Here is a 26,312-nt window from a genome sequence, read left to right as displayed (position 1 = left end):
AACTCATAAACTATGGAAACTCTTTTCCTTGAGTGGGTTTCAAAAGCATGAAGATGTAGGCAAAAATTAATAAGTTTCAACATCCTGAGGTTTTATCTTAGTGATGTCTCTTCTGTCTTCTCTCTCTCTCTCTCTCTCTCTCTCTCTCTCTCTCTCCCTGTATGTGTGTGTGTGTGCACTGAACCTACAGCCATCCATCCAAGAGTTCATGAATAGTTTAACAAAGAAAGGGCAGAGCTATTGAGTAATCCAGGCTCATTAATTGTGTACTCGCCAGGAGGATCTGACTTTAAATCATTAATGCAGGCAACATTTCTCTTTAGAGCCATCAATGTGATTCTGCCGCATGAAAAAATGTAATAATGATGGATTTGTTTTTCTTTTTTCTTTACCTTTTTATTGGAACTTCAGAGACACAGGTATTTTATACGCACTCTTAGATGGGGGGACTAAGTAAGAGGCTGGAAATGTTTTGAAGATGTCATTGTTGCCTTACTGACAAAGAGCTGTCATCTGTAGAAATACTGATTTGCACTTTGATAACACAGGGCATTTTGTAAGTTTCAACATGTTTTATGTTACTTAGTAAACAGTTACATGATACAGCAAATTCATAGTTTGTAATAATATGGAACTTTCTTTTTGAAATTTTGAACAGTATAGCTGTGTAGAAAAGTGTTAACTATTTAAATGATGATGGATTTATTATTTCAACTTGCTTTCTAGAAGTAATATGGTATTTACTTAACTCTTTGCATTCTAGGTGGATGTTTCCAATGCTGTTTACGGCACTGGGTATGACATAATGCTCTCTTCGATGTCGGCTACGACATACAGCTCGCCCGTGAGCAGAACAACAGCAACAAATGTTACAAGTAAGTGCATGTTTTCAATTTTTTTTCACAGTGTGTTTACTCATCACAGCTCTGTTGGATAGAGGTGCTCACATGGGCAGCCTTTGCGTTTTCCAAACGAGATCAGTATAGAGTCATTAAAATCAAATGGGAAGTTGAGAAAATGTTTAGAACTTGCCTTCTTTGGGTTCTTTTGTTTCAATTACGTTCAAAGAGAAAAGGTGTCTTCTATTGTATTTGCCTGTGAAGTGTAACAGAACAACTGTTAATGGACACATTTGAATTATTAGAGCCAAGAAAACAAACTCACCATTCTGGTTAAGAAAAGACGATTCAGTTTGTAGGACTGTTTTTTCTTTTCTTAATTCTTGCAGGTAAACCTTGCATTAACAAATTCTTTCAAAAAATGACTTGTCAAAAGTATATTTAGCATGCGGTGTTTGGTAGCATTCCATTTTTGACATTTTTACAAAAGAATGTTTGTAGTATTACCTCAAAGAATTTATTTCTTAGCCTTTCTTTTTAAAGCAAAACTGTAAGGAGAAGACATTCATACTGGTTTCTGGGAACTTCAAATTTTATGTTTATAAATATATTTTTTTTACTCTTTTTAGTGTAAATAGATAATTTAATAATGTATATTTAAAACAATAGAACCAGGGCCTCCAGTCTTCCTTGCTGGGGAAAGAGTTGGATCTGCTGGGATTCTTCTTTCCTGGAACACCCCACCCAACCCGAACGGAAGGATCCTGTCTTATGTTGTTAAATATAAGGAAGTGTGCCCATGGATGCAGACAGCGTACACCCAAGCGAGAGCGAAGCCGGACAGTTTAGAGGTTCTGCTCACTAACCTTAACCCTGGAACAACATATGAGATTAAGGTAAATATCGTGTGAGTGGATACTAGTGTTAAATAGTAAACCCGGGAGACAAGTACAAGAGCTCTTGTCTACCTTGTACATCTGCTAGGCAAATACACAGAGTCACTGAAAAGGTAGTGACTGGCTGGCTACCTGTGCTCAACACCCAACTGCAAATGTAAAACCTGCTGAGGTAATTGTAATTTTTCTTCATCTCTACCTAGATGAATACTTACATATTAATCCGTTTTGAAAAGCTTTAGCTTAATATCTCCTAGGGAAAGCAAATTAAGTTTAAATTAAGTGTTTTAGGCTTCCAAATGAAAATATTATGTTCCACTTGTTTATTATTTAATTTTTTTTTTTTTTGCTGTACAAGGAAGAAAAGCAAAATCCCATGCATGTCAGGCAAATGCTTAATTATCAATCCACATGCCCAACCTGAAATACAGTTCTTTTCAATCAGGCTTATGTTTCATGTTTGTATTTTCTTCCAACCCTGTTGAACTTGTATGTACTTTTGGATGATGGACTGAAAACAATTGAAGATACAGTTTTACTGAAAATAGTGAGTTCAATTCTGTTCCACTCAAGAGATTTTATTGAGCTCTCACTTTTGCATTTCTAAAATTGTCTGATACTTTGCAACATTAAAGCTTCGTGATTTAATGTTTTATTTGAATACTAAATAAATATGAGCTAACACAAAGCAGTACTATATTAGATTGAATAGAAATGTTTGCAGTTAGGGATCGCTGTGGCATTTGCAGATGAGAAAGTAAAGAACAGAGGCATCTGCTTGGCTCCTTGCTATTTTTAACTTAATATACACACCTTATCTTCTTTTTGAGCACATCTATTTATTTATTGTGTTGTATGGGATGTGTGTTCCAGGGGATGTGCATGTCATGGTATACAAGTGACCCATGTGTTGAGGTCAAGGGACAATTGGCGAGAGTTGATTGTTTCCTTCTACCTCTGGATCCTTGAGCTCTGACACAGGTTGTCAGGCTTGGTCGCAAAAATCCTTACCTTCTGAGCCACCTCACCAGCCCTGATATGATTCTCTTCTTGGGGTTGCGAAGAAAAATGAGTACAGAAAAGAAAACTGTGTAAGAGTTGAGTGTGTGGCCTTACAAGCTGTGGCAGCCTTCCTTGATGATAAAACACAACAGAAAAGACATTGTAAGAAAGGTTTTTGTCATCTGAAAGTTGCAAAATGTATTTTCGAGAAACATATGCATATTTAGGTTAATGAGCACACACCACATACACTTCCGAGTATGATCAGTAAATAATAAATTTAACGGCATGTAAGAAATCATTGTTGAGGGCAAGATGGTTTGCCCAGGCTAGATCTGCTTAGATCTATTTTTATGACTTCGTACTTGATTTCTCTGAATTCTCTCATTTCACTCTGATTAAGAAGCCAGTAGTCTATGTTTCCTCTCGCACTTCATAAATCACTGTTGTGACATTTGCTGTCTTCAAACAAATGCTAGCCACTGATAAATTCCAAAGGGAATTTGGCATGGTACATTTGATATCTTCGGTATAAGTAACACCTATGGGGAAAAGTCTGTAAAGTGGTCTCTGTATATTATTTCAGTTAGTCTCAGAAAGACCCGGTGACATAGGTAAATTATTATGCCCAGTTAACTATGAGAAAAACATATGCCTCTAAAAGAGTTAAGCAAATTACCTGAAGTTCCCCATCTGGCAAGTGGAAGAACTACACAACAAGATTGCCCCCTTCCACTCATGGCTTAGGAGTCTCACTGCCATTTTCAGTGTCTTTTCTGGTCTATTTCACTAAATCGTGCAAGTAAAAAATAGTTTGGGTCCCTGTTAAATTTTGACTTTGTACTCTATGTTGTTTATTAAGCCGACTTATTTATTTATTGCTGATACCTTTCCGCGAGTACTCATATGCCCCATTGTACAGTGTGAGCCTTAACGTCTGATTCCATATGGGTAGTCTGTCTTATATATGTATTTGTAGTGGGTAAAGATTGGCTTTGGAAAAAAATATTTCAACTGGGTTCATGTTCTACCCTTATGTCTTTTATGAACACAGCTAAGCCTTCCGAATTCTCCCTCATCCACTTCTTTTCACGTGAAGCATGTTGGCCGGACTCGTTCTTCGTTTGGATATATGAACCCTCCCCCATCCCACACTTCCCACCCATGTCGCTTTTTATTTTGGGAATATTGTTAAGAATTCCTTTAGAGCTTACCTTGTGGGGAAGTGAACACTGTATCACTTCAGAATCTGTGAATTTAGGAAGAATCTGCATCTCAAACCCTTGATCTGTTTCAGGTTGCTGCCGAAAACAGTGCTGGCATCGGAGTGTTTAGTGACCCATTTCTTTTCCAAACTGCAGAAAGCGGTAATTTTACTAAGTCATTAATTCTAAATTAATTTAATCATGAGTTCTTATCATTTAAAAAATGGAATGCAATGAAAATATTATGCAACATGTATAAAATTACGGAAGGATGCCCTTTCAATACCTATTATAAGTTATTTGGGGCAGTAAAAGTATTCTGAAAAACAGAACTGTTCTTTCTAATCATAACAGGTATTTACTATATCGTTGAGAGCAGAGTATTTGAAAGCACAAGAAAAATAGAATGAAAAATTATTTACTGACGTGTTAGGCAAACACGTTTATTTTAATTTATTTATTGTAAGAAAAGTTCTTTCTCTGCAGCCTAGGCTTGAAGTCATTATGTCATCCAGGTTAGCCTCACATTTAGCATTTAGTGATATAAATAGGCTTTTGCAAAGTGGGCGTCTATACGTCTTTTCCTATAAGCTCCAGTGAAAAGCATTTTGGGACATTATACATGAAAATATGGACTTTGGTGATTGTTCTGTAGCACTCAGCCATTACCAAACCAGTTCATACATCTTTCTTCCTGTGACTGAGAGGAATCTTGATGTCATCTTCAGTTCCTCCTTCCAAGTAATGTCAAAATCTACCAGCAACTCCTGTGTACACTTTAATAAAACATATCCAGGATGTTAACCCACACTGCAAACCTTACTGCCCAATCCATTTTTATTTCTTCCTTAGATTATCGAAATAGCTGCCTAGTTCAATTAGAATCAAATAAGTAAATAGAAAAATAGTCAATAGTATCACCAATAACAAATATTTGCCATGAATCTTATATTCTAATGGGATAAGAAAAATGAATATGTGAATTAATATGCCAGGTAGATTATAAGGCTATACAATAATTTCTGTGATTTTTGAAATTATGGATGATTATATATATATCTGTAATACATATGTATTTATGTATATGTATGCATGTGTGTGTGTGTATGTGTGTGTGCAAAATTTCCCAATGCTAAGGATAGTTTACGATGGGCCTTGGTATATAAAGAATTTACAACAGTCAGTATAGAAAAAAAATGTGTAGTACACCCAGCAATCAAGTTACTGGTTTAGTATATATTGAATTCTATGAAATACATGGGATATATAATTATTAAGAGAGGAGAAACTATTTCTATGAAAACAATAGTTCTAAAAGACAAATTAAGCAATGATATTATGCTGAATGATATTGCAGTCTGTCTACTAACATTAAAAGCCCAGCATTTAACCCCTAAAGAGCTTTGTTCTTTTTTTTTTTTTTTTTGGATTTTTCGAGACAGGGTTTCTCCGTAGTTTTTGGTTCCTGTCCTGGAACTAGCTCTTGTAGCCCAGGCTGGCCTCGAACTCAAAGAGATCCGCCTGCCTCTGCCTCCCGAGTGCTGGGATTAAAGGCGTGTGCCACCACTGCCCGGCTTGTTCTTTTTTTCTTTCTTCAAGAAAATATAAAATTTATTTCAGACTTAAATATTAAAGGAAGAACTTACAGCTCAATGTTTAAAAAGGAATTTAGAAAAATGGAATTCTGTGTTCACAGGCTGTATACAAGTCTTGATTTGTGGGACTTTGGGTACTTTATAGTAAACCTGTAGTTGGGTCAAGATGTATTGTTGTAGGAGGCTGCTTGTTCATTTCCCAGCCACCCAGACTCCAAAATTAATCAGACAGAATCTATATTATTTACAATACTGTTTGGTCAATAGCTTAAGCTTATTTCTGGCTAACTCTTATATCCTAAACTAACCTATCTCCATTAATCTGTGTATCACCACATGACTGGCTTACCAGCAAAGTTTAGGTATGTCTGTCTCTGGCGGCTCCATGGCTTCTCTCTGACTCCTCCATCTTTCTCCCAGCATTCAGTTTAGTTTTCCCCTCCTGCAGAGGTCTGCTCTGCCCTATCAGGCCAAGCCTGTTTCTTTATTCATTAACCAATAAAAGCAACATATATGCAGAAGGACTTCCTACGTCAATGTATGACTTTGCTCCATATATAATCTACAATCGGGATGCTAGAGCATGCAATCAAGAAGCAGAATCTTTAGAGAAGGACACTTCAAACAGAGAGGACAATTAATTTTCAAACAAAATGAAACCTCAAAAAAGTACACCAGAAAAATTTCACTGCGGCAAAATATTGTTAAAACCAGTTAATATAAACATCCTCCTTCAGGGAAGATTTTTTTGTTTTTCATTTTTGTTTTTTTGTTTTTGTTTTTTAAACCAGATTTGGCAGATTGGTATTGATTAATGTTTATTACTTACATTTTGGAAACAAAGTTTCAGATCTTAATAAAGGTGCAGTTACCTTACAAATTCCACTTCTTTGCATTTGCTCATTTCTTTTAAGGCCCAGTTTGAAATATTTCAGTTTGTGTGCAATCTTTTATTAACATATAAATATTTCAAAAATATTCAGAAAATATATAACTACAATGAGAGAATTTTAATGATTAATGTTCATGAAAAACCTTAATATTACAGTTGCACAATATCATGCCTTTAACAATCTCTGCTCCTTTGTTTTATTGTATTTTGTATACCTCTAAAAATTGAACATTAAATGCTTAACAAACTCCTTAAATTATTAATTCTCCTTAAGGAGCTTTCTACTTATTATTTTATCTCTTAGAAATTATTCTCAATAACTGGTAATTTATTTTTGTCATTAAAATACAGTCAGCTTAGAATTTCTTCATTTTATTTGTCTAACTTGTTTTGAATCTCAGGACCCAACTTCTTGCATGATTTACACAGCCTTCTTTTACAAATCAGATTTTGGCATTTTTTGATACAGTGAAAACCTAAACCTTAGCATTTGGCAACTTACTGCCAGTCACCATTATTATTAGAGTCTTACCCCAAGCATTTTTGTTTTATTCTGAAAGACCTTGATTATTTATTTGCATACAAACTAATGTACACAGTTTCTTTTCACTCTGATATCATAGAGCTGTCACAGAAACTAAATATTCAGATTATCGTTATAGATAATTAATTATTGATAGTAAGACATTTGGAGGAAAGGTTGATTTTGAGGGTATATTAAAACTCAAAAGAAAAAATCATCAACTATTATTTGGATAGCTATTCATTTAACCTTAGACACTAAATATTTATGAACGTTTTAGATATGAATTTTGTGCATTTTGGCTACTTCTACATTACCTATATCATTTCAAAATATTTAAGTAAGTAAAATTTCAGCCCATACTTGTTGAATATTCACAAAGAGCTATTGATTGAACAGTTTGCAAGTGTATGTGAAATCCTTCATTGAATGAGTGGATGTGCTAGACCAATAATTCTGAAATATGCAGATATGGCTCAAATTCATTTTGTAAAAAATTTAAGGTTAAACAAATAAATATATATTTAGGTAGAAAGATGATATTTTTCAAGATGTTACATATTTAGCTCAAATTAAAGAACATTTTAAGTTTTACAATAGTTTCCCCTCTTCTCTTACCCCTCTGCTTTCCCCAGCTCCGGGTAAAGTGGTCAATCTTACAGTTGAAGCCCTTAACTATTCTGCAGTAAACTTGATTTGGTATTTACCTCGGCAACCAAATGGCAAAATCACCAGCTTCAAGATCAGTGTCAAACATGCCAGAAGCGGCATAGTGGTGAAGGATGTCTCCATCAAAGTGGAGGATATTTTGACTGGGAAATTGCCAGAATGTAATGTAAGTGTTCCTGCAGCATGTTTTCTCACATCAAAATTTTTATTAAGCTTACATCTTCAAGTTCTCATATTTTGCAAAATTATACTCTTAGGCCCTAAGTGACATGTTATGTGACACTGACTCTATTTTTGGGGTGTGCATTAAAGATTGGAAGATAACATCTACAAGGCAGATCTTAAAAGACTTCATTGATGGGACAGCATTTGGTTCAGTAGTGTGTTGTAAGAGGCTGCTTGTTTGTTCCCGGCTGCTCAGACCTGAAATAATTACTCAGAAACTATATTAACTAAATCACTATTTGGCCTCTTATCTCTAGTTTCTTGTTGGCTAGCTCTTACATTAATCCATTTCCATTATTTTATATTTTACCATGAGGCTCATAGCCTTACGGGCAAGGTTCCATCTGGCAGCTCACATCTTTCTACTATGGTGGCTAAATGGCATCTCTCCACTCCTCCTTCTTTCTCTTAGCATTCAGTTTAGTTTTCCCCACCTAGTTCTACTCTGCCCTATCACAGACCAAGGCAGATTCTTTATTAATTAACCAATAAAAGCAACACATATACAGAAGGACTGCCCACACCAGTAGTGGAGAAAGGACAGATGGAGACAGGGTCTGTGTGGTGGGCTGGGTGTTCCAATTGAGGTATGACAGTGTAGTTTCTCCTGCAGTAGAGCCCATAAGTCCAGGTGTCATAGGAGAAGATACCTGTAGGGGAAGACAGTCAATGTTAGATTAAACTGGTGGGATGTTTAATTTGGTGGCAAATCTTTGTGAAAATATTGCCATTTTTCATCGATGCAAAATCTATGGAAATACTGAAGTAATGCTTTTCCCGAAATTATCTTTGGTATTTTTTATTGTGTTACCACTGATGGAAAAACAGCCAAGAAATAGTTACTTTTTAAAAAATAGTTTAGTGAAGTTTCAAAAATCTTTTGTTTCAAATTCCAATCTATTTTGAATACACACAATGTGTGAACCCTAATATCTGAGAACATAACTTTTTTATTGTTGTTTTTCTTCATTTGAATACTTACGATTTAAAAACTGGTGGGAATAGTTAATAATGGAGATTAAAATTTTCTTAGGTCTTTTGGTCTATTGACTTAGTATGAAATTTAAAAATTCTTAATGATAATTTAGCTGCTTCTTTACCTTCATTTTATGCTACTTTAAATTCTACAGAGGATTTAGAGATGGATATAATACAATGGATATAATAGATACATTCTGTTCTAATATTATAGACATCAGTGACCATAATTAAAATCTAGCAGTTTTTTTTCTGAAACTCAATTTGTTAAATTTCTCATACACATTGAGAAATGATATTTATAGTACAAAGAAAAAACTAAATGGGTGGTGCTCCTTATGTTGACCTAGACTTATCCTGTGGACTTACTCCTGCTGTTTCCTTTACTCACTAGGAGAACAGCGAGTCTTTTCTGTGGAGTACCACCAGCCCGTCTCCGACCCTTGGTAGAGTTACACCTCCTCTTCGCACTACATATCTATCCAGCACATTGGCCCGGAGTAAGATCAGCTCTGTGTGGAAAGAGCCTGTTAGTTTTGTGGTGACACACCTGCGACCGTATACGACATATCTGTTTGAAGTTTCAGCTGTTACAATGGAAGCAGGGTATATTGATAGTACCATTGTTAGGACACCAGAATCAGGTATGATTTAATTTTGTTAGAAGAAGATAAAAATGACTTGAAGTTATATATAGGATTAATCTTTCATTCTGTCCATAGATTTTTTTTTTCTTACTGTTAATCTTACTTTCTTTAAGGAACTCTTTCTCCCATATTAGATAATAGGCATCCTCTGGGAATGTCTTCAGTGCTAAACAATATCTAAAAGGAAAAGAGGTTTGAGAGGTTTGAAAGAGGCAATTCTTTAGTAGTGTTAATGACAACTATCGATCTATGCCTTCTGTAATTCTTCCTAATTGTCTTTACTCTTCCAATGCATCTTAGTTATCTGTAGTCTTCCCACTGGTATGTTATTACCAGATATACAAGACACTATCTGAAACAGCAGAACTAATGTTGATCAACATTTCAGTGTCAAATTATAACAGAGGTTGAATATATAACCACACATATCTTTATGCACAGCATTTTTCTTGATTGAAAAACAGAGGCAGTAATTAGGCCCTTCTTGGTGTTGGGACTTTAGGGCTAAATTAGACATCATTAATACTCTTCATTTTGGAAAGTCATATTTATAGGTATGATTTATTTATGCATGTATTTATGTGGATACTTATACAGTATCATAACAAATAGTGAAGATATTATGAACATAATATGTACCTGATATTAACACAAAATATATATTAAACATCTTAACACCAAATAGATGTTTGATAGGTATATTGTAATATAGCATCAGGCATCAGATATGATTAGTAGTTTTGAAGATACCGGAAATTATTGGTAAGGCAATTTTATCTTTTGGTTCAAAGGCATACATTTCGGGTTCTATTATTTTCCTTCACCTGTTACTTTGAAATTATTATAGTCTCTATTTAAATAGCTATATTTGAATCATAGTATGTACTTCACTTATGCCCTGTATACAATATAAATTAATTTCACGAAAATCATATAAAATGAAATTTATTGGACAAGAATTTTGAGTAAATGCTCAGAGTTGTTCATTAGAACAAAGATATATTCTGATGTGAAAAATAAAGGTCATTGTGCCTATGTTTGAGGGTTTTTTTCCCCTTAACTTTTCTATTCTATCTGTATGTCTATGAGAAAGAGTTTCTCAAGCCAAATATCCACATTGGTTGGAAGCATTTATGTGTGTGTGTGTGTGTGTGTGTGTGTGTGTGTGTGTGAGTGAGAGAGAGACAGAGACAGAGAGAGATATTAATGATTAATGTATGTATTATATATGTTATATATGGCTATGTATAACTAATATGCATGTGATTATACTGGGAGGATATGACATTGGAAGGATTAGTTTACAGTAATTTTAAGAATGAGGGGCTGGAGAGATGGCTCAGAGGTTAAGCGACGGGCTGTTCTTCCACAGGTCGTGAGTTCAATTCCCAGCAACCACATGGTGGGTCACAACCATCTGTAATGAGATCTGGCACCCTCTTCTGGTGTGTCAGCATATATGGAGGCAGAATGTTGTATACATAATAAATAAATCTTTTTTTAAAAAAAGAATGAAGTACATTGCATCATCATATACATTTATTTAGAAAACTGTGAGAAGAGGTTAATCTAATCATTTCATGTGTCTTACTCAAATTCTTCATTTCTAGGCTTTTGTAATTTTCCTTCAAGTTTAACATACTTTGCTTTTAGTGTGTTTTTTATACTTTGTATTGCACTATTTGTTTTTAAGAGGGCATCTCTTTATCTTAAATAAATAAATAAATAAAGTATATTTATTTTCTCTATATTAATTTCAGTGCCGGAAGGCCCACCACAAAACTGTATAACAGGCAATGTCACAGGAAAGGCCTTTTCCATTTCATGGGACCCACCGACTATTGTAACAGGGAAGTTTAGCTACAGAATTGAATTATTTGGACCAACAGGTACGACTTATTCCATTTTGTTTTTACACTTTAGAAAAAACCTATAAAACAATGGATAATTTCTAATTTTTAAAAAACACAAATTCTAGAAAGGACCCTAAATTGAGGTAAATAATAAAAAATTAAGTCCTTTAGATCTTCTGTCTAAACCCACAAAAGCATGAAAGGAGGCTAAAATGCTGGTCATGTTCTTATGGGGAAGAAAGAACTAGAGAAGGACTCTCAGGAAAATTTTAGACATGACCTACACCTTCAAGCATTTCATCCGGATCTTGACTTATATTTAAAAGAACGTTGATTTTAGACTATGACTAATCAGGTTTCCATGTATAACAGGCATTCACTTCTAATCACCAGAGCTCTCTGGATATTCTACAGGGAATTCCTGTATTCTGTGCAGTGTTATTGTGACCCTAAATCCGCTGTGAAAAGGTTATCAAAGTGATATTGGTGATTTTAAATGGCAACAAATTCTCCACCTTTAAACAAGTGGGACTTGAGTTTTGTCTTGTCAGAGGAACTAGAGGAATTCAGATATGCTACAGGCAGTAAATTAAACATTAATTTTTATGGAATATGTGATCTCATAGTTTCTGTGAAAGTTTAATTCTGGCAGTGATCAAATAACATAAACTCTCACACTGCTGTTTATTTGAAGCACTAAAAAAAGCCATAAAGTTGCAAATTCTTTCCTTGTGCAATGTCTGTGGTAGGCAATCAGTGAGTAGACTTATTTCTAAGTAACTTCTGAAAATCTAATGCATGAAGTTTATAAAAGTAAAACAAAGCTCATTTCCTATAATTGACCCCAGTGTGCTCACATGCGCATGTGTGTGTGCCCCCCCACATTTGAATAAGCAGAGTTGACAAATTTATTTTTATTGGGAATAAATATTGTTGGGTTGCTAAAAATGAGAAACAAAAGGAAAATTGACATAAGAGAGTTGAGAATTAAGGTGTTTCTGATGGTAGAGATAAGATCTCCTAAATACAGGGATTGAACTAAGATACAAATATGGCTTGCCTATAGAAGTGGATCATAACATTCCTAATACTGTAACCTAATCTTTTAAAAGAGTTGTGGTGATCCCCAGCCATACAATTATTTTTTTTGCTACCTTATAATTCCACTTTTGCTACTGTTATGAATCATAATGTAAATATTTTTGGAGTTTAAAAACATTTTGGACGTTTGCCAAAGGTGTTGTTGACCCCCAAGTTGAGAACCGTTGGTTTGTAGTAAGGCAGAGTATGGTGGGAGGAAAGGAGTTGTTGGTGGGATTGTGCAGACATTTTCTTATTGATTTAAGTATTTCAATGTAATTGGAACAAGACCACTACCTGAGGCTGAAAGGAGACAGGAGGTTTTGGATGTCTGAAGAGAAAGCATAGAACCATCATTGAGAAGCCAAGACCACTTGCCTATGGAAATTGAGAAAATGCAAGGCACCACTGTAGGACTTGTTTGGAACATGGTCAAGGTCCAAGTCATGGAAATTGGAATGGGTTTGTGCTTTTCTCTTCCTCCTTCAACAAGAGCAACTGAAGAGCACTGGAGTTTTATGTGAGGCAATTGTTATTGACAATGATATTTAGTGGAGTGGGCATCAGGGATGAGGGTCCAAATGAAGTAATAGCATAGCCAATGTAGGATTCTTTAATGGGAGGTTTAGTGAAATTAATATTTCCTCATTAATTTAATGAATAAATGGAGTTCAGGTGGAATAATATGGCAATAGATAATTGCATGAAAATGAGATAATACATCTTTTGTAGGTACTGATGATATGTATGATCAGAAAATTACTTAGGAAGGCTTTATAATTTAATGCTTATCTCTCAGGATAATAAAATCAGTACACACTGAAATGGTAGTGTAGAGTTATACACCATGAGCAGAATGAAAGTGAAAGGCCCAAGCTAATGGATATCATGTTGACATGGGTTTAAAAACTGTGGACTTTCTATAAAGAGGCAGGGCAATAGTGTTCTTTGACCCTTCTGTTTCTCCTCCAAGCTCTGAGATCTTGAATTATATCACACACCATCATGCTCACCATCATTATGAACCTAACCCAGAGCTTTGAGTGTGTTAGGCAAACAGTATCCTAAATAAACTATGTTTCTAGCCTCTGTTTTCCATTTAAGTATATTAAAAAGTAAAATAGAAACTCAACAGAACTCTTTAACATAAGAAAATTATGTTAAGCACTAGAATATCTTAGGTTGTTTCTACTGTTCAAATTTGCATCGAACTAAACCAAATATTTTAAATATATTCACTCCTAATAATAAGATTTTAGTTTAGTAGTCTGGTTATTGTCCTTGCTTTTACATATTATATGAAATGATTACATATTTGTAAAAATAACCCATTGATCTGGTCTGCTTTGTGCAGGGCGGATTTTGGATAATAGCACGAAAGACCTCAGATTTGCATTTACGCACCTGACACCATTTACAATGTATGATGTCTATGTTGCTGCAGAAACCAGTGCAGGGGTGGGACCTAAGTCAAATCTTTCAGTATTTACCCCTCCAGATGGTAAGAACTTTCTCTCATGCAGAGTTAATGCGATCATTTTTCAAATGGTTGTGAATTTTATTGAACTGGTAAAACAATTTTTGAAGGAATTTGGTTTACATCTACTTAAATCCCATAATTTTCCTTGTTAAATTGCTGCCTACTTTGTTTTGAATCTGTGTTCTCTAGAATACTAAACCTTCAGCATGCTTCATAGAGAAAAAGACCCAGCAGCAAGGACTGGAGAAGACTGTGTGCACTGAAGGTGACAAGGAGTCAAAATGGCTTTTTACAAACACCAAGAAGTCACAAATTAATCTCACTCTTTTAATATTGCTTAATGGCAGTATTAGGCAGACATGGAATGTGTTTTCTCACAAAAGCCATTTCCGAAGGAATCACTATATTTCTATCACCCAGAACAATGTATTTTGATAATCAAAGGGTTTTCTGAACTAGTGGGAACAAAATACAAAGTTGTCAGAGTTTACAGAAATTATGAAAATAACGTATCTCAAGAAATTATCGTATGTGTACTTATTAAGCATCAATATTTTTGGTGAAATCTATTGTTGAAGTATTATTTTTTATATTGTTATAAAGAACCAATTTTATGGTTCATCCATAACTTGCTCAATGGCTTCATTTCTGCTTAGATACAATTATTGGTATGAAGGCAATTGTGGTTCAGAATAAATTAACACTTAAAAAATTTGCAGTTTGTGTAGTAGCTAACATACAGTAACTGGCAATACACACACACACACATGCACACACACACACACACACACATGCACTCACCTGCCTACACAATTGAACTGGGCATGTCTTCACTGTTCTTGATCATGGATTAGACCATTAGAGGGCAGCAAGTGTCAGGAAATTCTAATCATCTGTCTCTTTTTAAAGAAAAAAAATTTAACCTTAATACTATCTGTTTGTTGAATAATGTAGAAAAATATAGTATGTATTGACTTAAGATTAAAATCTATGTGTCTGTTATACATTTATATAGGTGAATATGAAGATTAAAATGGGAATAAGGAAAAAGGTTTCATTTGTTGATGTTGAGACTTTAAGGTTTTGCCCCATCCAAAGAGCCTTTAGTTTGTGTGATTTTCCTAAAGTTTTCTCTAATTCAATCCAAACAGGGCTCTTCAGCATTTCTCAGAAAGTCAAGAGGATTTTGGGTTGGTTATAAAACACAGTGGAGATTTTTCTCAAATTTATTTAACCCACTAATTTTTTCTTTCATTAAACATTTGTGTGTGTGTGTGTTGCATACCTCTATGCCAAGGGGCATGTGTGGAGATGATCAGGGAACAGCTTTCTGGTGTGAACTGTGGTTCTTTCTTTTTACCTTTTGTGTCCAGGGTCAAACCTGGGTGATCCTGTTTATCTGCTCGTGCTCAGTGGTAGCGTTCATATTTAGCATGTGTTAGGAACTTGGGATCAATCTTCAAAATGGAAATAATCAAAGCAAGACAATTTTTAAAACCCAACAAAATTATTATTTTTATCATCAATCTTGATCTCCAGCATTTGACCAAGATAAGGAATTATTTGGCCAAGATAATACGTTGCCACAGACAAGGCTACCTTGCTTGAATTTGATGTCACTTAAAATTTCATTCCCTCTATTTGTATGTGTTTTCTTCACAAAATGCGCAGAATCCTAAGGTCCCTCATCCAGAATTTTCACGTGGACCGTGTTTCACACTGAATTATCTTGAATGGACAACTCTTTTGTTGAATATGAAAAGCAGTTGGTCCTGAATGTCATCTTACCATACCCAACAGCTTCCTATCTTAGAGACTGCATCCTGGAGACAGTTAGGGGTTTCTCCACTGGCTACAGCGATACCTACGAAGGCTGGAAAGGCGTGGATCTTAGCTGTCCAAGCCTGCCTTCCTTCGTGGGGATCCATGACCATTCAGCTTCAGGAAGTTTTCGTGGGCTTTAGCAACTGTAAAATGTTTTCAGTTACTGACGTTAGTTAATCCTCCTCCCAATAATGAAATTGTGCCATAAAAGAATTCTGAAGCTACATGAGGCGGCCTAATACCTCGCTGCACTAGCTACAGTCAAGAAAATTAAGATCCGAATCTTATTCTGTACCATTTATCTTTATAACAAGGTTTGTTGTATTTTAATTAACATTATTTATTCACTGCCCCATATCTTAAAGTACTCAATTTTCTGCTTTAATTAGAATAATTAGAACTAGCTTACTTCTCCTAAATTGGGTTCTGACCAGTGTCCAGAAATTCATAGGCAAATGCTGAGTTGACTTCTTATAGAGAATGGTGTGTGCTACCACATTCCAGGGCGACCGAGTTCATCAACACCAAGTCACTTAAGATCCATAGTCTATTTGGTTATCAGAAAAAGGATGCTACTTCTATATATAGTAGCTCTGCAGGATCTTTCCCTAATTTTTTTTTTTTTTTGTTTTGTTTTTGTTTTTCGAGACAGGGTTTCTCTGTAGCTTTGGAGCCTGTCCTGGAACTAGTTCTTGTAGACCAGGCTGGCCTTATACTCCCAGAGATCCACCTGCCTCTGCCTCCCGAGTGCTGGGATTAAAGGTGTGCACCACACTGCCCGGCTTTTCCCTAATGTTTTTATGCACACATCCCTTACTATTTTACTGAGTACATATCTAGTTAGGCATGAAGAGAGATGACAGAGGAGGGACTAGTAATTTAATAATGCCCAATGTTCCAAATGTCACATAATTGTTGGAAAACAAGAGAATCCATCACTTCATGTTTTTCATGAATCTCTTTAGATTTTGGTTTTAGTGTTTCCTCATAGCCTTTGAAGTTTAATATAGCTGAATTAAATTATGGAGAAAGGTTACTTTCATGTATTTCCTTTGCTTCAACATCATTGCCCCATTTCGTTTTTTTCTAATAGAAGAAAACAGCTTTCCATCTAAAAGATTTGAAATTTACCAGAATTTACGTGTATTAGTTTTGTTTCTGTTCTACTTCTCATTTTTCATAAAATTTCCAAACGTGTTGTGCTGAGAATGACTCATTCTCTGTGGCTAACACCTTCAGAATTGATTCTGCACTGTGAATAATTGCCCTGTGTGCTTGGTTTTCTTTAATTTTGTATCAATATTAAAGGGATCAACCTAATCCACACTTCTCTGGTTTCTCCATAAGAGCATGTGGGATACCAGATAAGTGTCCTTTTAAAGAGAAAACAGGACTGTCTGCTCCACTTCCTTCATCAACTAAGTTTTTTTTATGGTCGGTAAAATGAATGGAGCCTCTTAATCTTTACTTGAATTACAATCGCCGGCCTTAGTGTCATGATGTAATTTTTAGTTTTGTGGATAAATATGTGTAAAAGGGAATATAGTAAAAATACATAAAATTTATTTATGAATTGGGCTCACATGCTAATAGTTATAGTAGACGTGTATTTTTCTATGGCATTGATATTTTCGATGTGTTCCTACTAAGCTTTCACAAAGAAGAAAGGCCAATTCATTTATTTCTCAACTAGAAGACTTATTGTCTGGTTAAATAAAAAGTTTAGTTATGAGTTATATGTTAAAATTTAAATTAATTTGAAAAATGACTACTCTCTTCTGTGATCTATATTGCACAATGCTGTTTAAGGTCTTTGCTACACAGCAGCTCCATAAAAAGATGTGAAAGAAAGGTGAAAAGAGATTTGCTGTGTCTGTTGCTCTGCTTTGCAATCATACAGTAACTTGAGAAATTTTTCTGCTCTTGGATAACACAGAGGGGTAAACACAGTGATAGCAACATAATAGCTAGAAACAATGCTTGCAGCAGAATAGAGCTTTCTTTTACTTAATTTGATAATAAAAATAAAACTTGACTTCTACATCAAACAATAATTTCATTGAAATAAAACAGGTGAGCTTCTGTAGAAGGCTTTCTGCCTCTTTCATCCTTGTGTTTTCAGGACCATGAGTGTGTTCGAGGATGAATGAAGGACTCACTAATTGTGGGGTCCTTCGCTAGAACTCTTTCCTTAGCATCTTTCTTAGACCAAACCATGCCCTCTCCGCAGATCAGAACATCGGTAGGGAGAGGAGTTTAAAGAGTTACCCTTCGTTAAAGACTCAAAATTTGTAGCTAATTTAATTGAGGTTAGTCCCTCTTTCCATTATGGCGTTTGCCCATGTTAGACACTAAAATCTTAACCACCAGAATGATTTTTAGTCATAAGTATCCATGTCCTTAGAAATAGTTATATCATTACATTGTCTAGATGGTTTCCATACTGAAAAGTTTTTGAAGACAAATGAAAAACAATCTATTGGAAGCAAAATCTACACAGCTATAGCATACTACGTGTTAGGATTAGTTATAAATATGTTCTCTAATTGCAATGATACTTATGGGAGTTGTGATATCATTTTCAGTTTCTTTCTATTGTTTTGGAAAGGGAAGGGGGTTCTTCTTCTCTGTGTTTTCCTGAGGTGGAAATTTACTAACCCTAGACCATTCAGAGATGGCACAGGCACATAAGCTAAGTGTGCTATTACATCTTGACCATAAAGTGTAAAGAGTGATGTTTTCATGTCATATTTTTCTTGAACCTGTAGTCTAGAAGTTCCTTTAAGTTCTGATCCATACAGTAACCTTATGGGAATCAAAGAGAAGGCATATATGTATATGTGTGTCTGTCTGTCTGTTCTATAGGTAAGGAAAGGAATTCGGTTGTCAGCTCATTCACAAACATGATGTAACGCCTACCCTTGCTTCATTGTCTTCAAGGCACTGGGAGGTTTCCTAGCTATCACTCTTGACCATTTTACACCTTACTCTTGTTTTAACTACTTGGTGCTGTATGCAAACAGTTGTTTGCTTGTCCTCTCTTTTTCCCATTTCAAAAAGTGAGGACACCTAAACTTTGGTCCCACATGGTTAACGTATAAACTCAGCAGACCAATTAATTCCACTGAGTCTTCACACATGTTCATGTAATAAACTAAGAGACAGCAAATTGCCATTGTCAACTATATTTCATTGCATCCTGGCTGTGCCAGAGACTGGGGGTGTGTTATTAATTTTTTTTATAAAGACTTCAAGGTTTTGCTTAGGCATTAATTATTCATAAGAGCTTCTTTGGAAATTCCTTCTTCTTCTTCTTCTCCTCCTCCTCACTGTTATTACTGTTTGTGAACTGTACTTGAACATGGCAACCTGAACTTGCCATGGTGTGCTTGTGGAGGTTGGGGAGCAGCACTGGGGAGTCTGTTCTTTCTTTCCTTTCATTAGGAGGTCTGTGCATCCAGCTGAGATACTCAAGCTCAAGTTGTCAGGCTCAGAGGCCTCAGAGGCAAGTGCTTTCAGCTCCTGAGCATCTTGTCAGTCTGAAGATTATTTTAATGATGCGGTCTGGTCAAATGGTATGACATTTTGTTTTGGGGAAATGATTTCATGTGACCCTGTTGCTCATATTTTGAGAGGAATGCACATAAAGCTAGTTTTAAATTTCCATGCATTTAAGGAATCTTTTGCCACACTGAACTTTTAATATGTTAGTAATTATTCTAGTCAATTTCCCCAGAGATATTTATATATCTAATATTATGGACTAAAGATTAAGGTAATATTTTTTCATTGGAAACTGTATTTTATTTTTCTAATTCTATTTCAAAAATACTTTTTAGTTCCAGGTGCAGTGTTCGATTTACAAATCACGGAGGTAGAAGCCACAGAAATAAGAATTACTTGGCGGAAACCTCGACAACCGAACGGAATCATCAACCAATACCGCGTGAGAGTATCAGTCCAGGAGACAGGAGTTGTTTTGGAAAATACACTGCTCACAGGACAAGATGAGGTACTGCACTTTCATTTCCCACTTTCCCAAGGCAAAATGTTGATTGGTTCTGTTGTTTTTCATCTTGATGACTTGGTGGGTTTGCCAACCTTCTATATAAAAACTTGACAAACTTGCTAGACCAGGAAGTAAAATACATTGAGATATTAACTAGATCATAGTCTATTTTAGGTCCTGTCAGTTAGTGTCACTAGTCTCTTTTAAATGAAAAATGTTCATGGAGCCATCACATAGAACTAAAGTTATTTCTATATGTGGGTTTTATTACTCTAATCTGGTTAATGACTGGTTTGGAGACAATGATTGTGATTTAAATGCTCTCTCGGAGGCTTATAACTTAGAACAGTTGCCAAGAATGAAAAAAGAAAAGAAAGCCGGGCGGTGGTGGCGCACGCCTTTAATCCCAGCACTTGGGAGGCAGAGGTAGGCGGATCTCTGTGAGTTCGAGACCAGCCTGGTCTACAAGAGCTAGTTCCAGGACAGGCTCCAAAACCACAGAGAAACCCTGTCTCGAAAAACCAAAAAAAAAAAAAAAAAAAGAAAAGAAAAGAAAAAGTGATTCTGTCCTTTTGGACCCAAGAAGCTAACAGCCTCAGCGTTACCTTTTATTAGTAAAAATATGTAACTAAATACAAAGAAAGCCAAGTGCTCCATTCAACACGAGAGGCTTCAGGCTTCTTAATCCATTGCATTTCAGCACAGTGGCTGTCTTAATTTCTTCTCTTGTTGTTAGGAAGTGCAGGTGACTGATATGTGGCACTGTGTACTCTCCAGTCCAGCCAGCCACTCACCTGTGAGAACCCTTGAAGTCCCCAGACTTCTAATAACCTCCCTGGGGGCACTCTAAGGCTAAGTGTACTTATAAACAGAGTAGCAATCGGTGGGCCATTAGAGATGTATGTGATGCTTATTAAGAAATTGGCTTCTGCTGTTTTTACTTCAGAATTTCTATTCTTATACTATAGTACCATTCTCTATCTCCCCAATCCCTCTATTTCTGGTACCAGATGACTTCCTTTAACTCCGGCATTGATTTCACTGCAGTACTCAATGCTATGTACCTATTCAGTATTTCTCACTCTAAGTTGTTACCCACCTCCATCCCCAGGTTAAACTTCAGTCGTGGGTTGTGTTCTTTCTTCTGTGTAATGGATCACGAGTTATATGTTTTCTGATATTTTAGTTGGCGTCTCATCAAAGAGCAGTAGCTTAAGCATTTGTTGCTGCTGAAGACATCTTAAAATAGATGCATGGTTTTCTTTGAACCAGGTGACACGTTTCCCAAGTTAGCTAATAGCATTTGTTGAATGGCCAGACACACCTGTTTTTCTCTAGAAGTTAAAAGGTCCCGAAAGGATATTATTATTAGAGTTGTCCAATGTGCATTTAAGTATGGACCTGGCTATTACAAGTTAAAATGGTTAAGACTGTAAGTGTAGAAGGCAAGTGATTAGGGCTTAGTGCCTGGTTCTGCCAATACTGATGGCTTAATCCTGGGAAAGGAGGCTTAACTCTTAGGACTCGAGATTTAATTTAGGAATTACATGATTTCCTTTAATAAAGGGTCAGTGATGAGGACTTCATGGATGATGTCCATGTATCAAGAGCTTATCAATGCAGCTGACATTGTAGTAAATTGTGTGCTGATATTTGTTACTTACTGGAATTAATCTTGGCATTAGAGCTTTCCCTCTACTGGACATTCAATTTCTCATTCTTATGTCTGCAAAGGGATCATTTCTTCTTACACCAAATTTGTTTCAGGTGTTCTATTTCCTCGTGTGAATGATCGCTGTGTTCACTTTAGAACATTGATATGGGTGGTAGATATAACAAAAGGTCTTATCCAAGGGGCCTTGGGTCTTTGGCCTGTCTCTGCTGTGCTTTACACTGTGACCTTGGTCAAGTCAAACTATAAAGAATTTCTAGCTTCATTTTTTAAAAAAGTGTGTGTGTGTGTGCTTATATGTGGGCTGTATGTGTGATTGGAAGTACACACATGCCATGTAGTCATATGGAAGTCCTTATGTGACTTCTCATTTTTTATTTTCTTTTGAGGCAGGATCTTTCATTAGCCCTGAACTTTGCTACATGGTTAAGGATGGCTGACCCAGGAGTTTCCAGAGATCTGTATACTCTTTGTGTTGGTTTAAAGAAAATGGGCCTCAACGGGAAGGAGTGGCACTCTTGGGAGGTGTGGTTTTGTTGGAGTAGATATGCCCTTTTTGGAGGGAGCATGTCACTGTTGAGGTTGGCTTTGAGATCTAAAATACAGGTGTTAACCATTCTCATGACATTCATACATTTAATATATTTCTTCTCTGAAAGAATATATTTCCTTTCTTAAATTCATCCTTCGAGTCCTTACTATACAGCTTTTAAACCACTTGTTTCTTAATTTTTCATCTACTCTTATACAGTGCAACTTTGCAATGCTTTGGGTTTAAATGATTAAAGAAAACAGCAAAGCTAACAGATGTCCTTATTATTTTGCAGCATCTTTATAGATGTATTTCCAAGAGCTCTTTTTTTCCCCCAGCACTCTTAAATCTCAGCACTTTATTTTGCAGTTGTTTGTTTGATGTCAGATCTCCAAGTTACAGGTGTGGAGCATCATTGAACCCTGAATATAGCCCCTGTTAAAAATCGATCTCACAGCCGGGCGATGGTGGCGCACACCTTTAATCCCAGCACTTGGGAGGCAGAGGCAGGTGGATCTCTGTGAGTTTGAGACCAGCCTGGTCTACATGAGTTAGTTCCAGGACAGGCTCCAAAACCACAGAGAAACCCTGTCTCGAAAAACCAAAAAAAAAAAAAAAAAAAAAAATTGATCTCACATTTTCAATCACTGATTCCTCTTTGTATTCCTGTTGTCTGTCTTTTGTTTCTGATACTGTGAATTTATACCTGGTATGCTTTTGCCAGGGCTCAAGTGCGTCTAAACTCCACCCCCATAAAACAAAATAACAGAAAACCGAATCTAACACCGCCCCCAAATGAATAACAGGATGGTAGTAAGCAGAAGGTTGGGATACTAGCAGCAGAGACTTTAGAAAAGAAATGATGGTGGTATGTGAAGATTCTACAGGCTTGCCAGAAGAAAGCTGGCTAGGGCAATTAATAGTTTTCACGTGACATGGATACTGTCTGAAGAGGGGCTGACTTAAAGCTTAAGCACTAAGATACGGGCTGAGAATTACTTTATCTCTTGGTCTGATTTGGTTTTGCAATCAGATTGGTGAATGCCCCGACTGTCATCAGGAGCTTTCACTCAGCAACTCACAGAACCAGATGTTGAAAATTGCTCTTTAAGAAGAGTGATTCGGAAGACTTTAAAATAAATATTAATGACACCGTGTGCCCGATTTTTCTTTTAGAACAATGGCACTAATGTTCTCCATTCATGAAAGCTTGAAATACTGAGGTCTTCTTCAACTTATGTTCCCCTTAGCATTCAATGGTCACACAACCTGCTGTCTCTACCTTCAGAGTGTGGCTCATTCCTCTGTCCCCACCTTCACTCAGGATTGCAGTCTCTTTCCTGGACTTTCATTGTCATCCAATTCTGTTAGTTTCCCACTGTTATGTGACTATTTGTCACAAACTCATCAGCTTCAAACAATGGACACCCATTTTATCACAGTTTCTGACAGTAAGAATGCAGAGACAGTTTCATCAAGATTTCTATTTAGGGTCTGTCTCCTAAGGCTGCAGTCAAGAGGTTTGCTGGGGTGTGGTCTTATCCTGAGGCTTGACTGAGAGAGAGTCTACTTCTAAGCTTGTTCCTTGTTTTGGCAGATTTAATTTTCTTTTGGCTGTAGAACTAAGGGCCTGCCTTAACTTCTCATTGACTTTTGTTCTTAGTTACAACTTTTACTCCTAGTTCTTTACTAGGGCTGGTCAGTCTAGCCTTTTACTTCATCAAAAAAGCAAAGGAAGGTCTGTACAACGCCATGTGGTTACATCCTGTCACCTCTCACCAATAGGTTGCATCACTCCTAGGTCACCAATAGGAGAGGAAAGGGATCATCAGAAGGAGGTAGATGACTGGGGGAGGGCAGTTGAGAGGCCGCTCACTGCGGATTTCACATATATCTGGTGCTTAGTATATTATTTGATGAAAGTAAACACATCAGATCTGAAAACTCATGAAGAAGATGTTTTTGTATATAGGTCATCTAGCTTTTCCTTATAGCCAAAAGTCAAAAGACAGTAAAAGAGCCTAACACAGAATATAGGCTCCTTTTATATCTAGAGATTTTTGGATATAAACTTAGACCCAAAACTAGAAATACATAAAATCTTCTTAGGAACAAGGTCTGGAGAAGGGAAGGTAAGAACAGGACATCACTCTCCTCATTAGGATCTCTTATCATTTTCTTCAGCCCATGGGCTCTTAACATGATGATGAAATTACAAATAAGCAAAGCTAATCTAAGCTCCCTCTCACTGGTTTCATCATCTTCATTGGAATTTTTTTCGACTGTCCCTCATGGGTTTCTTCTTACTTATCCATAGGGATTATTAAAATAAAAAAAATGAAAAATTTGCTTGCAATTTTAATGCCAGATTTTGAGGACTTTTATTTCAACTTCTCAACATATATTTAAATCCCATCTATAATATTTTTAATCAACAACTGGAAATTGAACCTCAACAAAATGTTTTGTCAACTGAGATGATAAGGGATTAGCACCACAAAAAGCAGTTCCTAGTCAAAAAACTCTAAAACATTGAACATTGTTCACCATGGGCACACTGGTGTTGTTTTGTTGTTTTTTATTTAAAAATATTTTTGGCTCTTTTTGCAACTATGGGTTCTATATATTTCAATAAATTCAGAATATGCATGGATGAATGAGATACATATTTTATTTTTTTAAAAAAGAAAACAAACTATCTGTTTTCATTTTACATACCAATTCCAATTCCCACTTCCTCCCCATCTCCATCCACTCCTCAGAGAGGGTAAGGCACATTGCTTTGGGGAATGTCCAAGGCCCTCCCTATTATGTCTAGGCTGAGCAAGGTATTCCTCCAAAGGGAATAGATTTTCTAAAATGCCAGTACAAGCAGTAGGAATAAATCCTAGTGTCCCTGCCAGTGGCCACTCAGTCTGCCCCAGCCATACAACTGCCACCCAGATTCAGAGGATCTAGTTTGGTCCTCTGCTGGTTCCTTCCCTGTCTGGCTGGAGTTGGTGAGTTCCCATTAGCTCAGATAAACTGTTTCAGTGGATGTTCTCATCATGGTTATGATCTCTTTGCTCATATTCTTACCCCTTGCACTCTTCAGCTGGACTTTGGGAGCTCAGCTCAGTGGTCTCTGCTAGTCTCTGCCTTTGTTTTCATCAGTTGCTGGATAAAGGTTCTATGATGATATTTAAGATATTCATCAATCTAGCCAGGTGGTGGTGACACACACCTTTAATTCCAGCACTCACGAAGCAGAGGCAAGCAGATCTCTGAGTTCGAGGCCAGCCTGGTCTACAAGAGTTAGTTCCAGACAGATTCCAAAGCTACAGAGAAGCCATGTCTCTAAAAAGCTTTCATCTCAAGGGGGAGAGGCAGGGAGGGGAGCAGATAAAAATGTAAAGCTCAATAAAAATCAATAAAGAAAGAAAAGAAAGCCTCCATCTCCAGCTCCCAGTTTTGTCAGGCAATCTTGTCTATTTCCCATTTCCAAGTAGATTTATATATGTTTTTCTTAGGGTTCAGCTTCTTACTTAGCTTCTCTAGGGTCATGGACTACAGGCTCATTATCCTTTGCTTTACAGCTAGTATCCACTTATTAGTGAGTACATACTGTGTTCGTCTTTCTGGGCATGGGTTACCAAATGAGATACTTTGATTCTTTAGCTGTTTGGGGCTGAAATATTTGGTTGGTGATGCTTACTAAGGCTCCCTGCTCCCTGCTCTCCTTTTAGACTTGTTGTATTTCTGATAGTGACCTTTGGGGATTTGAAACCATACACTTTTATCACTAGTCTTATTAATTTGATCACATGACCATAGAAGGGAGCTGAAATTTCATTAGAGTGACCAAGTGACATCTCATGGGCACAAGCATTCAACATTTTATTTGCCATATGGTATCTTAAGATGCTATTCTGAATATTAATACAATTAATACATAAGGCTTTAACTTTTTATTGTGGATGGACAGTTTTCTTATGCAACAGCTTCCCTTTCTCATTAGTTCTGGTTTCCAGATCATTTCTACTGAGTCCCCCTGCTGTGTGCATTTTGTACTATGACAGTGATCCTTTTCCCTAACTCAGCATAGTGTTCTATAGTGAGTTAAGCTAGATCCATGCCGAGCAGAACTAATTTCTCCATTAGTGTGAATTTCTCCTATTAAAACAAAGATTAAAATTAAATTTTTGTAAACTTTATTCTTTTGGGACTGAAGCCTGAAGATCATTGTTGCCATTCCTCTATGAAATGATATCTAGTTGAAAATCATATTTTGATATTGCCAGAGGCAATTTTATCTAGTAGTCATCAACTTGGCTGGTAGCATCATAGACTTCAGAGATCAATATTGATGTTTTTTCACCCTACACCTTTCTCAAATACATCAATGTCTTCAC

At 36.3% G+C, this 26,312-nt stretch overlaps 1 protein-coding gene across 2 annotated transcripts in view; it reads left to right on the top strand.

Moving 5' to 3' along the window:
* Positions 1 to 362: 362 nt before the first annotated feature.
* The window catches only part of Ptprq (protein tyrosine phosphatase receptor type Q), a 169,657-nt gene continuing 143,707 nt past the window's right edge, over positions 363 to 26,312 (top strand). The window contains exons 1-9 of one of the 2 annotated variants that reach the window (XM_057757836.1): positions 363 to 419; positions 764 to 875; positions 1,509 to 1,735; positions 4,035 to 4,104; positions 7,588 to 7,787; positions 9,219 to 9,468; positions 11,232 to 11,360; positions 13,759 to 13,905; positions 19,548 to 19,720. In XM_057757836.1, coding sequence (XP_057613819.1) covers positions 363 to 419; positions 764 to 875; positions 1,509 to 1,735; positions 4,035 to 4,104; positions 7,588 to 7,787; positions 9,219 to 9,468; positions 11,232 to 11,360; positions 13,759 to 13,905; positions 19,548 to 19,720 — 1,365 coding nt within the window. The remainder of the gene's footprint in view (positions 420 to 763; positions 876 to 1,508; positions 1,736 to 4,034; positions 4,105 to 7,587; positions 7,788 to 9,218; positions 9,469 to 11,231; positions 11,361 to 13,758; positions 13,906 to 19,547; positions 19,721 to 26,312) is intronic. The other variant, XM_057757837.1, reaches the window with a different exon arrangement.

The sequence above is a fragment of the Chionomys nivalis genome, chromosome 25, assembly GCF_950005125.1.
Source record: "Chionomys nivalis chromosome 25, mChiNiv1.1, whole genome shotgun sequence".
In the NCBI taxonomy this organism is placed as follows: Eukaryota; Metazoa; Chordata; class Mammalia; order Rodentia; family Cricetidae; genus Chionomys; species Chionomys nivalis.
The sequence above is the reverse complement of the archived record's forward strand: the minus strand, read 5'-3'. Positions and strand labels throughout refer to the sequence as shown.